The sequence below is a fragment of the Hemitrygon akajei genome, chromosome 6, assembly GCF_048418815.1.
Source record: "Hemitrygon akajei chromosome 6, sHemAka1.3, whole genome shotgun sequence".
Lineage (NCBI taxonomy): Eukaryota > Metazoa > Chordata > Chondrichthyes > Myliobatiformes > Dasyatidae > Hemitrygon > Hemitrygon akajei.
Window position 1 is genome coordinate 162,584,492 of NC_133129.1, and position 16,652 is coordinate 162,601,143.

A 16,652-nucleotide genomic window follows, 5' to 3' on the forward strand; every position below is an offset into this window, starting at 1 on the left:
CGACATTCACCTCTTAATATTATTGTTTATAATGGCAAAACTGAAGTTAGTTTTAAGCAGAGTGGGCCAGTGTTAGAGTGAGAAGCTCAGGCTTTGGGGTTTGTAGAGGCTACAATGAAGAGAAGCGGAGTCCTTAGCCAGATTTTTTTCATTTCATTTTCTTTCTTTTTTTTCTTTCCTTTTGCACAGTTAAGCCAGTGGTGACGCCAGGCAGGATAGTGGAATTCAGGGAGCCCTCCAGTTTAAGGAACTGGAGCTGGCTCATTCGGGAGGCTGAGGGGTTGATCAGTAGGATATATAGGGAGGAAGTTACACCCAAGGTGCAGGAATAGGGTAACTGGGTGACTGTCAAGATGGGGAATGGGGATAGGCAGCCAGTGCAGAGTACCTCAGTGGCCATTGCCTTCAGAAACCAGTATACCACTCTGGATACCAATATGGGTAGAACTGAGGAAGAAGAAAGAGATGACCACATTAATGGGATTATCTTGTAGACTACCCAGCAGTCCACAGGATTTACAAAAACAAATCTGTAGAGAGATGGCAGACTGTTTAAACATGTTATAGAGGTTATTTTAACTTCACACATATTGACTGGGACTCCCATACTGTAAAAGGGCTGGATGGTATGAAGTTTGTCCAATGTGTTCAGGAAGTTTCTTTAATAGAGGAGCCAACCAGAGAGAGTGTGATACTAGATCTCCAATTAGGAAATGAGACAGAACACGTGACAGTAGTTTGTGTAGGGGAACACTTTGCATCTAGAAACCATAATATCTATTAGTTTCAAGGTAACTATGGAGAAGGATAGGTCTGGTCTTTGGGTTGAGATCCTAAATTGGAGAAAGGTCAATTTTGATGGTAACAGAAAGGATCTGGCAAGTGTGGGTTGGGACAGGTTGTTTTCTGACAAAGGGAAACTTGGTAAGTGGAAGGCCTTCAAAAGGGAAATTTTGAGAGTAGAGTTTTTATGTTCCTGTCAGAATAAAACACAAGGATAACAGGTTTAGGGAACTTTGGTTTTTGAGAGATATTGAGACTGTGCTTAAGAAATAAGAGGTGCAAGCAAGGTATTGGCAGGAAGGAGCAAATAAGGTACTTGAAGAGTACAAAAAATTCAAAATAATACTTAAGAAGGAAATAAGGAAGGCTAAAAGAAGGCATAAGGTTGCTGTAACAGACAAGGTAATGGAGAATTTCAGGTACTTGTACAGAGCAAAAGGATAGCAAGAGACTAAATTGGTCCTCTGGAAGATATTCTTTTTCATCTTTAGGACTCTGTAGAAGTGAGGCATAGCAGCAGTGAGGTCATGGACCATATACAGATTACGGAGGTGGAAATATTTGCTGTCCTGAGGCAAAAGTAAGATGGATAAATCCCTAAGACCTGACAAGGTGTAACCTTGGACCCTGTGGGGAGGCTAGTGGAGAAATTGCAGGGCCCTAGCCACTGGTGAGGTGCCAGAGAATTAGTTGATAGCTAATGTAGTTCCGTTGTTTAGGAAAAGCTCTAAAGGCAGGAAGTTATAGGCCAATGAGCCTGACTTCAGTAGTTGGTAAGTTATTGGAAGGTATTCTGCAGGATAGGCTATATAAGTATTTGGATAGTCAGGGACTGATTAGGGATAGTCAACTTGGCTTTGTGCAGGTAAGTTGTATCTAACCAATCTCACAGATCTTTTCAAGGAAGTTACCAGGAAAGTTGATGAAGGAAAGATAGTGGATGTTGTCTACATGGACTTTAGCAAGGGTTTTCACAAGATCCCACATGGGAGGTTAGTCAAGAAGGTTCAATCACTTGGCTTTCAAGATGAGACAATAAACTGTATTAAACATTGACTTTGCTAGAGCAGCCTGAGAGAGTTTGTAGATGGTTGCCTCTCTGACTGGAGGCCTGTGAATAGTGATGTTTCTCAGGGGATTTGTGCTGGGTCCATTGTTGTTTGTCATTTGTATCATGTGCAGAAGTTCGCTGATGGCACGGCCATAGTGGGGTGTGTCAGGAATGGACAGGAGGAGGAGTATAGGAAACTGATACAGGACTTTGTGATATGGTGCAACTCAAACTACCTGCGTCTCAATGTCACCAAGACCAAGGAGATGGTGGTGGACTTTAGGAGATCTAGGCCTCATATGGAGCCAGTGATCATTAATGGAGAATGTGTGGAGCAGGTTAAGACCTACAAGTATCTGGGAGTACAGTTATACGAGAAGCTAGACTGGACTGCCAACACAGATGCCTTGTGCAGGAAGGCACAGAGTCGACTGTACTTCCTTAGAAGGTTGGCGTCATTCAATGTCTGCAGTGAGATGCTGAAGATGTTCTATAGGTCAGTTGTTGAGAGCGCCCTCTTCTTTGTGGTGGCGTGTTGGGGAGGAAGCATTAAGAAGAAGGACGCCTCACGTCTTAATAAGCTGGTAAGGAAGGCGGGCTCTGTCGTGGGCAAAGTACTGGAGAGTTTAACATCGGTAGCTGAGCGAAGGGCGCTGAGTAGGCTACGGTCAATTATGGAAAACCCTGAACATCCTCTACATAGCACCATCCAGAGACAGAGAAGCAGTTTCAGCGACAGGTTACTGTCGATGCAATGCTCCTCAGACAGGATGAAGAGGTCAATACTCCCCAATGCCATTAGGCTTTACAATTCAACTGCCAGGACTTAAGAACTTTTTTTAAAGCTATTATTAATGCTTTTTGAGTTAGTGATTTAGATGCATATCATATTATTACTGAGTTAAGTATTGTATGTAATGAGTTTTTGCTACAACAAGTGTATGGGACATTGGAAAAAAAAGTTGAATTTCCCCATGGGGATGAATAAAGTATCTATCTATCTATCTATCTAATGTGGTAAACTCAATTAGTAAGTTTTCAGATGACACCAAGATTGCAGATGTAGTGGACAGTGAGGAAGACTATCGGTGGGATCTGGATCACCTGAAAAAATGGGTTGAAAATGGCAAGTTGAATTTAATCTAGATAAGTGTGAGGTGTTGCACTTCGGAGGACTTGCACAGTGAGCGGTAGGGCACTGAGGAGTGTAGTAGAACAGAGGGATCTGGGAAAACAATCCATAATTCCTTACAAGTGGTGTCACAGATAGATAGAGTCGAAAGGAGAGCTTTTGGAACATTGGCCTTCATAAATCAAAATATTGAGTACAGGAGCTGGGATGAAATGTTGAAGTTGTATAAGATGTTGGTGATGCCTAATTTGGATTATTGTGTCTAGTTTTGTTGAAAGAGTGCAGAGAAAATTTACAAGGGTGTTGTCAGGATTTGAGAACCTAAATTCTGGGGATAGGTTGAATAGGTTCGGACCTTTTTCCATAGAGTGTTGAAGAATGAGGGGAAATATGATAGAGGTATACAAAATTATGAGGGGTATAGATAGGGTAAATGAAAGCAGGCTTTTTCCACCGAGGTTGGGTGATCTTATAACTAGAGGTCATTTGTTAAGGATGAAAGCTGAAATGTTACATGAGTGGGAACAACTTCACTCAGAGGGTGGTAAGAGTGTGGAACAATCTGCCAGAGGTCAATATCAACATTTAATAGAAGTTTCGTTGGGTACATGGATGGAAGGGGTATGGAGGGTTACGATCCATGTTCAGGTCAATGGGATTAGGCAGATTAACAGTTCAGCATGGACTAGATGGGCTAAAGGGCCTTTTGCTGACTCTTTGACTTTTCGTGACTCTATGACTCTAAATTCATTCTCAGCAAGACCACTAGGTGGAGCAGTTTGCCACTGGAAATTGAATGAATTTCACATGAGAGAAATAATTTTCAACTGTACCAGTTTTTGTTGCAGATTTATATATATTTTTTAAAAAGTAATCTATTGGAATATTCCACCACTTTTGGTAAAATAAATCTCACTCTTCCTCTGTTATTAACAGCTCTGGATCAATACCTGTGTGATTTTGGTTTCTTTGTAGCTATGACCCTGTGGTATTACAGGGAGGATACCAGTATGAATAGAAGGAAGATTGGCTGGGGCAGGATGGAATTGATTGCTTTGAAGATGATAGAAAGATAGGTGAAGGTCATAGCTAGTGTTGAGGAAGCAGAGAGCTTGCAGAAGGGCTTGACGGATTAGGAGAATGGGCAAAAAAGTGGCAGAAGGAATGTAATGTAGGGATGTGTATGATCATGCACTTTAGTAGAAGGAGTAAAGGCATAGATTATTTTCTAAACAGGGAAAAAAATTCAGAATCAGTGGAGCAAAGGGACTTGGCAATCTTCATCCAGGATCCCCTAAAGGTTAACTTGCAGATTGAATTGGTTTAAGGAAGGCAAATGCAATCTTAGCATTCATTTTGAGAGGGCTAGAATATAAAAGCAAGGATATAATATGTTGAGGCTTAATAAGGCATTGGTCAAACAACACTTGGAGTTTTGAGCCTCTTATCTAAGAAGGGATGTGCTGGCGTTGAAGAGTGTCCAGAGTAGGTTCATGGAATGATCCCAAGAATGAAAGGGTTAATGTATGAAGAGCGTTTGATGGCTCTGGGCCTGTACTTGCTGAAGTTTAGAAGAACCTATTGAATATTGAAAAACCTAGAAAAGAGTGGACATAGAAAGGATGTTTTCTCAATGAGGTTGTCCAGGATAGCAGGGCGCACCTCAGATTAGAAGGGTGTCCCTTCAGAAGAGAGAATAGGAGAAACTTCTTTAGCCTGTAGGTGGTGAATCTGGAGTTCATTGCCACAGTCGGCTGTGAGACCAAGCCATTTGGTGTATTTAAAGCGGAGGTTGATAGGTTCTTGATTATTCATGGCATCAAAGGTTACGGAGAGCAGGCAAGGGAAGGGGTTTGACAGGGATAATATATTAGCCATGATGGAATGGCGGTGCAGATTTGATGGGCTGAATAGCCTAACTCTGCTTCTATGCCTTATGATCTTATGGTCCTATTTGTGATTGTGTTTATACCATTTATCTGTTTCCTTCCACTCAAATCAATGATGCACAGTATATGCTTCAAAACAGCCAAATGGATTATTCATAGCCTGATGAAATTGTGCTCTGAAAAGACAGTAAATTCCTCCTTTGTGCTCTGTGTTTGTTTATTGCAACGTACAGTAATTTTATGTATTGTTACCACATAACAACTTTCACAACTAATGTCAGTGGTAATAAATCAGATTCTGATTTTTCATTTCTTTTCAAGTGTGAGAAACAACTCAGTGGACGCCTTAACTGCACTGTAAACTGTTACCTTCAAAGAACCAGAGACTGTGTGTCTCTCTTGACCTTCCATCCCACTGCCTCCCTCTGACCTCACACCTGTTCCCAGCCTCTCCCCCTGCTCTAGCTGCCTTATCCCCTCTGACCTCCACTCTCTGAGATAGAACTGTCAGGGGCAAAACCTTTATACCCCTGCCACCGGTCTCCAGCTCTGCCTCAGTTCCCAGAAGCCTGTGGCCATAGGGTCTTTACTCTTCTTCTTCCACCATCCATCCAATTCACCATTCCCACTCCCCTTCCAGGTATCTCTTGTCACTCCCAATTCCTCCCTCTTCCCTCATTCCTCTCCCAAGTGCTGCATGCCACTACCCTCTTCTGACACCATGCCTGATCCTAGCTCCAGCCCCTGACTTGTCTTCACTATCCATCCTCTGAGCCAGAATGGTCTGCCCTCAGGCAAGGCCTCAGCTTTGTACTAGTGAGACCACAATTCATCACGACCCCACCACGACACCAAATTTGTCTTCTGGTCTTTCCTCAATTTTCTAGTCCTGCTGAAGGGTCTTGACCTGAAATGTTGACTGTCCGTTTGTGCAGATCATGATAGAATCATCAGTATACTAGTTTTCATGCCAACAAGAAATGATCCAGTATATACATACTGGATCAAATGTGCACAAGATAAAATATTTGTACAGCTCTGACTCACTGAATCCATTGAAAGCCGTGTAAGATTTTTCCTGAAGGAAGAAAGAAATCAGATAACAGGGGTTATCTCATTTCTAAAGTTAATATCCATGTCTTTGGTCAAGGGGAACATCTAGAGGTCAGTGTAGTTTTTCCACCTATTTTCCAGGAGGTGATGAGCAGGGAAAGAGCATCGTTCTACACCACCCCTCTGGCAAACCTTTTCACAAAATACACTATCTTTATGACTACAACAAAAAAATTAATAACTTCAATTTTTCCTTTATGCATCACCCAGCAGCATCAAGAACAACCTCTGTGAGGATTTTATACAACCCTGCATTTAACCAAACCATTACAATACAGTTTTACAATTAATGCAGCAATTGTGCTGGATTTCCTCCTGATAAGGGGACAATAGAACTGTTTTAAAGTCACATTTTCATAAAGAAATCATTGAGCTATTGTAGAACCAACTAAAGATCGACATTTTCCACTAAATATATAAAACTTTTATGAATTAATGGCACATGTTGGTAGTATCTGTATAAAAAAGGCAGGCTGACCCTATGAATAGTTCAGCCATACACATTGTTCCTGTCTATGGATTAATGCTTGCAATTAAGGATAGTTTAGATCTTGCACACTCTTAGTTCCCCTCCCCTCCAAGTTAGCTAGTCTTGAAACATTACACTTAGCTACAGGAAACTTTCTGATTAAGTTTTCAGAAATTATTCTATAAGAGAAAAATACTATATTCTGGTTTGCATCATTTCATCTGTAAAAACTGACTAATTGACCTTGTGACTGTTGCAGGTGAAGGGCTACATGTAAGTTACATCGTTGGAGCCATTTTGACAATCTTAGCTATCCTGATACTTATAGCTGCCTTCATTATATACAGGTATTGTCTTCCAATCATATTTGTGCAACCATTCTATGATTTTTATTTCACTTCTTGGAATTTTGAATACATTTTGCAATAAATGCTTAGTATTGGCTATACACAGAATTAGTGTGTGTTTAGTAGACAGAGACATTTACCCAGAAATTTCTCCGCAGTGGGTAGTACTAAATACATGATCGAAGTGTGTTTAATATTATCAAATAGGAACAGATTTCAAAGCAAATATGTTACAAATGAGGGAGATGCTGGATTTTTATATCTTTTACTTACTCTGGTAACCGATGAGGCAGGACCAGGTATATTGTTCAAAGATGTTCTGCCGCTACTTCAATTAGTGGGTTGACAGAATCCTGCACATTGGATAATATTGTTACCTCATTTAAATACTGGCTCCTCCAATTGTTGATTGATGTTAACACTTAAGACAGGCACTACATTTGTACTGATAATCATGGAGTCAAAGAGTAAAAGTAGCATGCAGGGATAAAAGGCGCCTCAGCCCGACAAATTCACACCCATCATGTTGTCTACCTGGCCAGTCCCAATTTCCTGTGTTTGCCCCATATCCCTCCATGTATCTATCCAAGTGTTTCTTAAATGATACTCTGGTACCTGCCTCAGCCACTTCCTCCTGCACCTCATTCACCCACTGTGTGGAAAAAAGCTGCCTCACAGGTCTGTTTCAAATCTTTCCCCTCACCCCTTAAATATAGGCCCTCAAGTTCAGGATGCTCGTAGCCTGAGGGAAAAGACTGCTCCCCTCTACGTTATCCATGCTTCTCATCACTTTAAGCACCTCAGTAAGGTTACCCTTCATTTTCCTGCATACCATGGAATAAAGAATTAGCCTGGCCAATCTCTCCCCATAATACAGATCTTCATTTACCTCCCAATACCTCACATTGCTCATTTAAGACATTATTTTACAAGTACCTCTTTGATAATATTGCTAATCACGTGTCCTATCTAAATGTGGCTTTGCAGCATTTTCTGTTTAATGCTCCTGTAAGGCACTTAGGGATATTTTTGCTACACTAAAGCCACTTCTTAATTGGAAGTTTCTTTTACTGTGTTCAGGAACTAGGGTGACATTTTCTGGAAGACCCAACCAAAAATAAATTAATAGAATTCCTCATGGTATGAACTCATGCCCTTCAGTCGTAATAGGCACTCTTGTCCTAAGGAAAGAGGGGTGGGAAACAGCCAAGACACTGTTTACTCATTCAGATTGGCATGGGATCCTCTTTGCAATTTTGAGGTGTAACTTTTGGGGTGCAATTTTGGACTTTTATGATGGCTCCTGGTTGAACTATATATTTCCAAGCAGTTAATCTTTCTCCACTTTTTTCAGTCCCAGTGAAATGAATAGACTGATTATATCTGGTCTAGAGGTGTGTCCTTCCAAATGCGGCAGCAACACCCAGAAGTTGACTCTCTGCTTTTATCAGTAGCTTTTTAAAACTTTACAACAGACATCAGAGGCATGTGCTCTCAGCTGTAAGAGTGGAACTCATTTGGAATGTGGAAGTAACTGCTTTTCCCCTCTTCAGGCACAAAAAAACAAAGTTTGATGATCCAGCCGTGAGCAATCTAACTTACAGCAACCCATCATACAGGACATCTACGCAAGAAGTGAAGATAGAAACGGTTCAGAAACCACCTCTATATAATCAGCTGCGATATAAGAAAGAGGTAAAACCTTCTAAACAGTGTTCTGGTTAGGATTAATATTTTATCAATAAACTTCTCAGATTTTCAAACTGAAAGGCCAAGTTAGGGGACCAGAGGTGAAAAGAACAGTAAGGTAAACTCTATTATGTTTTAAAAGCTAATACAGAGTTTACAGGGGGACAGAAAAGTGTTCCTGAGGCATGCTATACTCGTAAGAGATATGCCTACATTATAATCTAAACTGACAAAATGCTAGGCTTTGGGATACTTTCAAAATTAGGAGCAAATTCTGTTGCTTAGAAGTTACATTTAGAGTGACATTTGTAGACTCCTAGAGTCACTGCTGGTCAGAAACAAGCCACGCCAAATCACTTGAGGGTGCAAGAGAGCAACTTAGTCCATTTCGTTACTCCACTCTATCCCTTAGCCTGGCAAGTTTATTTCTTCGTGCTTATCCAATTCCCTGATATAAACCATTGATCAATTCCAGGTCTGTCATTATTAGAGGCTGTGAGTTGCAGGTATTTACGACAAATTCCCCTTCCTTCCACCACCAATCCCCCCCCCCCCCCCCCACCTCCATAATTTTTTGCTTAAAATTTAAATCTGTCTTCTCTGAACTCGGTACCATTGTTTAATTAGACCAGAATTTTGTTTCATTGTCTAATCAGTCATATCTTCTTCAAACAACACACACAAAATGCTGGTGGAACACAGCAGGCCAGGCAGCATCTATAGGGAGAAGCGCTGTCGACGTTTTGGGCCGAGACCCTTCGTCAGGACTTGTCTCGGCCCGAAACGTCGACAGCGCTTCTCCCTATAGATGCTGCCTGGCCTGCTGTGTTCCACCAGCATTTTGTGTGTGTTGTCTGAATTTCCAGCATCTGCAGATTTCCTCGTGTTATATCTTCTTCAACCTCTTTTGCTCCAAAGAGAACAACTTTATTACTAAAATCTCTCATACCAGACAAATTCCTCTACATCTTCTCACTGACCTTTGCATCCTGGCTTAAGTGTGATAGCCAGAGCTGATGGAATTTCCTAATTAAAGCCTAGCCAGGGATTTATGAAGAGTCAGCATATCTCCTCTGCAATTGTACTGAAAGCCTTTATTTTATTTATGAAGGCCAAGAACTTTGCAATGGAAATGAACGTGCAATGTTTTTGCCTCAGTTTAAAATATACCAACTACATTTAATATGGTGAGAAAATTCAGCTGTAGCATGTTAGTAGATATTTCTTCAGTGGGTATCTTATTTAATCTCAGACAGTGAAGTGGTCTGTAATAAATTCAGTTATTCTTTCTATAGCTCCTGCCACACTGAAAGATCCATAAGCCCCTAGATATACTTGCACACCCTTTAGAGCTCTGCCATTAACTCTGTATTGCTTCTTCCCATCCCTTATGCCAAAATGTATCATCAATACTTCTCTGTATTAAGTTACATCCATGGTCTGTTTGCCCCTTTTGCTTGACTATTTATGTCCTATTGGGGTCAATGGTATTTTGAAAGTGTGAGTACAAAGTGAAAGAATTGGACTTTGAAAGAGTAAAAATTCAATCCCTGTTACATGTGCTTAATGCACGAGTGTAATACGCTGTGCTTACTTCCAAAATTTGATCTCACTCTTTACAATAGAATTGAAATTTATAAGCAAGGTTCAATACACGTTCGTGGGCAAGGAGGCATTTCACACCAATTATTCTCAACAATGAGGCCAATTCTTGGCCCCCCCGAGCGACTTTGGTCTAGCACAAACAAACTGAGCACAGGCAACCTTGAAGCTTAAACTTTGAATCTCAAAGACTTAAGTAAGTTAATTTGAAGATAATTATGTACATGTTTAATGTTACTGGTATTGCCCATATCCACTTATTCTGCCTATTATTCTTCCCATTTCCTTGAGTTATTCCCTTAAAACACAACACGCTTCTTTGTAGGTCTTGTTGCAAAGGAAATGCAAATCCTTTTGGAGTCATAGTGTCTTCGAGCACTACAGCACAGGCACAGGCCTTCTGGCTGACCCTATCCACGCCAGACTATTATTCGGCCTAGTCCCACAAACCTGCACCTGGAACATCGCCCTCTGTATCCCTCCCATCCACATACTTATCCAAACTTCCCTTAAGCATTGAAATCAAACCAGCATTCAACACTTGCACTGGCAGAAAACCTACCCTGGAATTTCTGTTGGTTTTTGGCACAATGCCCGTCTTTGGAAAGCAAAGAATAAGGGATGGCAGTGTTACAGCAGAGCAGAAGAAAATGGGCAGGGCCTTGAGATCTGAGTGAGCTCAGTATGTAGAATCAATGTGTAATCTCTGGAGGGATGATTTTACTGTTCCTATATTTTTATATGAAATGAAATAATAAGCAGAGTGTACAGTATAAAGCATCAAATAGCTTAATAAATTGAAGATTATTGATGTGTTGTATTTTGGAAATCTCTTTTCCTTGACTACAGCTCTCTGGCCCATCTGATAGTCTTTCACCTTTCATTTTCTGACTGCTACTTCAAATATTACCTCAGGTACACGTCAGCATGAGTGCGTGACATGCACACCCCATACCTCAACAGTTTCCTTCCATTTGACATGGGCTGCTGTGATACACTGTGGCATTTTGCAAATTTGGAAACAACAAGTGTGCCATGTCATTTTTTGATGTGCATTCATTTAACAATATAAAAAAGTATTAATAATGGAGAATGCTGAGTGAATAAAATGTAGCAGCATAATTTCTTCAAATTTTATTTGGAATGGACAGAGTAAAGAAGTAGTTTCTAAACATCCATTTTATTAGAAATATAGAAAAGTGTAATCTACTGTTAAAGCTTAACTGCAAATGCATCCAAGAAATTTTAACATAAAATTATGTTAATTCTTTCAATATGAATATGTGCACTTTCTCTACTTTGCTTATGACAGTTTAACCTAGAGCGACTTGATAAAGTTTAAAATTAATATTTAGATACTTAATATTTTCTTAACACTAATATCACATATTATACTTTGAAGTTTTTTTTAGATCAGATTTTACCAGTTTGCAAAATGCAAATGCTTCCATAGCAAAAAACATTTAAGGTTCATGGCTGTTTTAATCTGCTTTTTGTTCTTAATAACAAGCTAATTTGCTGCCACAGCATGATGATCTACCAAATTGTGCATGCAGTTTTCCTCTACTATCTTTATTTTTACCCCCGAGGGTCAAAATCGTTTTCAGAACAGAATTATAATTATTTTACTAAATATTATACAGTTTGTATATAAATGGGCAATATAAATGACAATTTTCTTGCTCCTTTCCCTAAAGTAATTCTTTGCTGCTATTTTCTTTCATTACTGAATTGAGTGTTATCTTCATCTTTATCGCCTGTGACTGAAGTATTTTCTAAATACATTGCTATAATGACAATCTAGTGGGAAGGACTGCATGCAATGAAGAGAATTGTTCTTCTAAAGAAATTAATGAAAACAAAATCCTGTGGTTGCTGTAAAAAGCAAATGACACTTTATGTCATATTTTCTGCCTGTGCACCATGCTGGAGACAATTAACTCCCTGGTAATAAAGATGGAAATCTACCCTGATGGCACATCTCACACAGCAGGATATTTTTGTAAAACATAGAACAGTTTATGTATATTTTGTTGAATTTGATTGATCCATTCAACTTAAAAATACCTCAAAACCTATTGTATATGGTCTTGGGAATCTGAGATATGAAATTAGGTATTTGTCCTCAAAAATATGTGGTGACATAAAATAAACTAATAAGTCCAAGAATTCACCAGAATTAAACAGAAACGGTGATGGAGTAGGATATTAGTGCAAATAACTGAATATACTTACCTTTAACACACACAAAATGTTGGAGGAACTCAGCAGGCTGGGCAGCTCTATGGAAAAGTGTACAGTCAACGTTTCAGTAATTGTGCTCTTTTCCATAGATGCTGCCCGGCCTGCTGAGTACCTCCAGTATTTTCTGTGTTTTACTTGGATTTCCAGCATCTGTAGATTTTCTCTTGTTTGTGATTGGATATACCTCCCTTTATTCCTTTTAGAACGCGATGTTCAGAGGGATATAGTAAGTATGGAATTAACATACCTGAGGTAATGAACAAGAAGTAAAAGATATGAGCCACTGACAGAAGGGCATATTTTAGCTGAGAATTTGCGAAGATATTTCCTGTTAAAATTGGCTTCATTGTTAAATTACGGAATCAACTGGAGAGGATCATAATGAGGGCTATTGTCAATCATAGGATGCAAAAGTCAGCATCTCTTTGGTCAAGTCCAGAAAGTAGTTTCTTAAAGAGAAACAAATATTTTTAGTTACTGAAACAGTTGTTGCAAACAGACTGCCATCAAAGAAAGAGAGTATGCATCCATAACTACCATTATAAAAATGGTTAGAGGTACACACAGCTGGTCTTCACTAAAGATCTTTTAATTGTGCCTTTTAATGATATCTGAACTATACCAGCTGCTTTATATGGTCAGGGGGCTCCAATTAATTAAATATGTTTGGTTTCTGGATGAGGTTGGTGAGCAACACTGATGAATATTGGGATTCCTGTTGAATTTAAAGTATTTCTACCTATTGATGGAACTCAACTTGATGGGTGAAATATCAACTATTCAGGACTAAGGTTAAGATAGGTCAGAAGATCCAGGTTTGCTTAAATTGTGTCAGCATTACAGCATGAACATCAACATGAACCAGAAGGGTCTTGAAAATAGTTCATTTGTTGACAGCAGCAGACAAGTCCAAAGAATAATGTGCTCTCCGTGGTTTCAATCTTTCATTTATTCTTTTCTTTCCGGGGGGGGGGGGGGGGGAGGTGGAGGAATTTGGCTGAAACTAAAACTAAAATCCCTAATTATCTCAAGAAGGTTGGGATGAACCTACAGAATGAATGTACTCCTGTAATGTTTCTACGAAGGAAATTCCATGATTTAGACTGAACAAGTATGAAGGAAAAGCAGTTATATTTCTAAATCAGGATAGTGTGCAACTTGGATGATAACTTGTTTCCATGTACCTGAATCCCTTGTTCTTCTTGATCATGGGGGCAATGGGCTTTGGTGCCTTGATCAATAGACAATAGGTGCAGGAGTAGGCCATTCGGCCCTTCTAACCAGTGCCGCCATTCACTGTGATCATGGCTGATCATACACAATCAGTACCCCGTTCCTGTCCACTCCCCATATCCCTTGACCCCGCTATCTATAAGAGCTCTATCTAACTCTCTCTTGAATGCATCCAGAGACTTGGCCTCCACTACCTTCTGGGGCAGAGCATTCCACATATCCACCACTCTCTGGGTGAAAAAGTTATTCCGTATCTCTGTTCTAAATGGCCTACCCCTTATTCTTAAACTGTGGCCTTTAGTTCTGGGCTCACCCATCAGCGGGAACATGCTTCCTGCCTCCAGTGTGTCCAATCCTTTAATAATCTTATATGTTTCAATCAGATCCCCTCTCATCCTTCTAAATTCCAGTGTACACAAGCCCAGTCACTCCAATCTTTCAACATGTGACAGTCCTGCCATTCCGGGAATTAACTTTGTGAACCTACGCTGCACTCCCTCAATAGCAAGAATGTCCTTCCTCAAATTTGGAGACCAAAACTGCACACAATACTCCAGGTGGGGTCTCACCAGGGCCCTGTACAGCTGCAGAAGGACATCTGTACCCCTATACTCAATTCCTCTTGATATAAAGGCCAGCATGCCATTAGCTTTCTTCACTGCCTGCTGTACCTGCATGCTTGCTTTCATTGACTGATGTACAAGAACACCTAGATCTCGTTGTATTTCCCCTTTTCCTAACTTGACTCCATTTAGATAGTAATCTGCCTTCCTGTTCTTGCCACCAAAGTGGATAACCTCACATTTATCCACATTAAACTGCATCTGCCATACATTTGCCCACTCACCCAACCTGTCCAAGTCACCCTGCATTCTCATAACATCCTCCTGACATTTCACATTACCACCCAGCTTTGTGTCATCAGCAAATTTGCTAATGTTACTTTTAATCCCTTCATCTAAATCATTAATGTATATTGTAAACAGCTGCGGTCCCAGCACCGAACCTTGCGGTACCCCACTGGTCACAGCCTGCCATTCCGAAAGGGACCCGTTAATCGCTACTCTTTGTTTCCTGTCAGCCAGCCAATTTTCAATCCATGTCAGTACTCTGCCCCCAATACCATGTGCCCTAAATTTGCCCACTAATCTCCTATGTGGGACTTTATCAAAAGCTTTCTGGAAGTCCAGGTACACTACATCCACTGGCTCTCCCTTGTCCATTTTCATTGTTACATCCTCAAAAAACTCCAGAAGATTAGTCAAGCATGATTTTCCCTTCGTAAGTCCATGCTGACTCGGACTGATCCTTCTACTGCTATCCAAATGTGTCATAATTTCCTCTTTTATAATTGACTCCAGCATCTTTCCCACCACTGATGTCAGGCTAACCGGTCTATAATTCCCTGTTTTCTCTCTCCCTCCTTTCTTGAAAAGTGGGACAACATTAGCCACCCTCCAATCAGCAGGAACTGTTCCTGAATCTATAGAACATTGGAAAATGATTACCAATGCATCCACGATTTCTAGAGCCACCTCTTTAAGTACCCTGGGATGCAGACCATCAGGTCCCAGGGAGTTATCAGCCTTCAGACTCAACAGTCTATCCAACACCGTTTCTTGCCTAATATAAATTTCCTTCAGTTCATCCTTTACCCTAGTTCCTTTGGCCACTATTACATCTGGGAGATTGTTTGTGTCTTCCCTAGTGAAGACAGATCCAAAGTACCTGTTCAACTCATCTGCCATTTCCTTGTTCCCCATAATAAATTCACCCGTTTCTGTCTTCAATTTCTTCAATGGTCTTCAATCAGCTGTCAGAAGTACCTGCAGTGCATTTTGTAGATAGTGTATGACCCAGGGATATAGTGAGGCAATGTAAACAATTAGCGTCAGCATATATACATTGGTTTGATGAGAGTTTCATTAATTTGCTAACTTTGTTGGATGAACGTTTTTGCAGCTGTGTTGTTTGTAGCATTGTTCTGCTCTTCTGTAATGTGCAGCCATTTATTATTAATCAAACACAAGAGCATAATCTAGTAGCAGCAAGAGTAGGCCACCAAGCTCCAGAAGCCTACCCTGCCACTCATTATGATCATGGCTGATCCATATTGGCATCAACTCTTCTGCACTTGCCCCCCATAGTCTTCAGTTCCTTGACTGTTCAAATAATAGCATAGCCAAAAGAAATGTTAGGTACAATTACATATTTGTTTTAATATGCAATAAATTAAATTATGTTTTGCCTTGGATCTGCACTTACTTTTCCAATGCTGTTTGATTTTTAAATAATCATCAGGGAATCAAGAATTGGGCCTTTTATGTTTTGAAAGCATTGCTCCGAGCTTTCAATTATTCCTCAGTAGCATTTGCAGGAAAAAAGTGATTATGTGTGTGTGATTGGTATCCCACTTTCACACTGGCTCATCTTTTTTTTTAGTATTCTTGAAGGAAGGTTTTCAATCACCTTTTAAGAACTTATCCAAACAATTGAAGTATACAAAGGAATGTCTAGATGAATGGTTTTAAATAAATTGTAAATGGTATTATCTGTGGCTGAGGGAGTGATGACTTTTCTTTCCTTAGTATCTCTGCAGTCTTTTGCATTTTCAATTATAAAATTCCCCTCAAGTTCTTATCTTCAATTGTTGAGTTCAGTATGACTTCCTTCACTTGACCTTTGCTCACCAATGTATCTATATTAAGTCAATTCCACAAGTGGTTTCTTTTACGAATTTGGAAACTACTTTCAGAAACTCTTTTGCTCTAACTTCATTTTCTCAAATGTTTCTCCCCTTTGAGTATATGAAGTCAATTTTTGGATTTGGCTTTGCCACATCACAAGCTTACTAGTTTGGTAGAGGGATGGAGACAACTTGTCTAAAATCCAAGTTTTATTCTGTTTCCATAAAACTTTGGGGAAATCAACACTGTCTGCTTAATTCCCACAACAGAATACCAACACTTACTCAATTACTATATCAAGATGAACAAGATTGTTTGCAACTCAATCCAGTTTTAATTACAATGCCTCAATTATTCAGCACTCAATGAATAAAGCACTAGGTAGAAGCAACTCATTAACGACCAAGAATTCA

General features: G+C 39.9%; 1 protein-coding gene and 1 long non-coding RNA gene across 4 annotated transcripts in view; one reads left to right on the forward strand and one right to left on the reverse strand.

Moving 5' to 3' along the window:
* Positions 1 to 16,652, forward strand: part of lrp4 (low density lipoprotein receptor-related protein 4) — a 417,332-nt gene that overhangs the window by 394,713 nt on the left and 5,967 nt on the right. For 2 of the 3 annotated variants that reach the window (XM_073049685.1, XM_073049684.1), the window contains exons 36-37: positions 6,697 to 6,784; positions 8,338 to 8,479. In XM_073049685.1, coding sequence (XP_072905786.1) covers positions 6,697 to 6,784; positions 8,338 to 8,479 — 230 coding nt within the window. Of the gene's footprint in view, positions 1 to 6,696; positions 6,785 to 8,337; positions 8,480 to 10,924; positions 10,991 to 16,652 lie in introns of all 3 variants that reach the window. The other variant, XM_073049686.1, reaches the window with a different exon arrangement.
* LOC140729657 (uncharacterized) overlaps positions 1 to 16,652 on the reverse strand; it is an 80,644-nt gene that overhangs the window by 38,753 nt on the left and 25,239 nt on the right. The gene's annotated exons all lie outside the window — the stretch shown is intronic.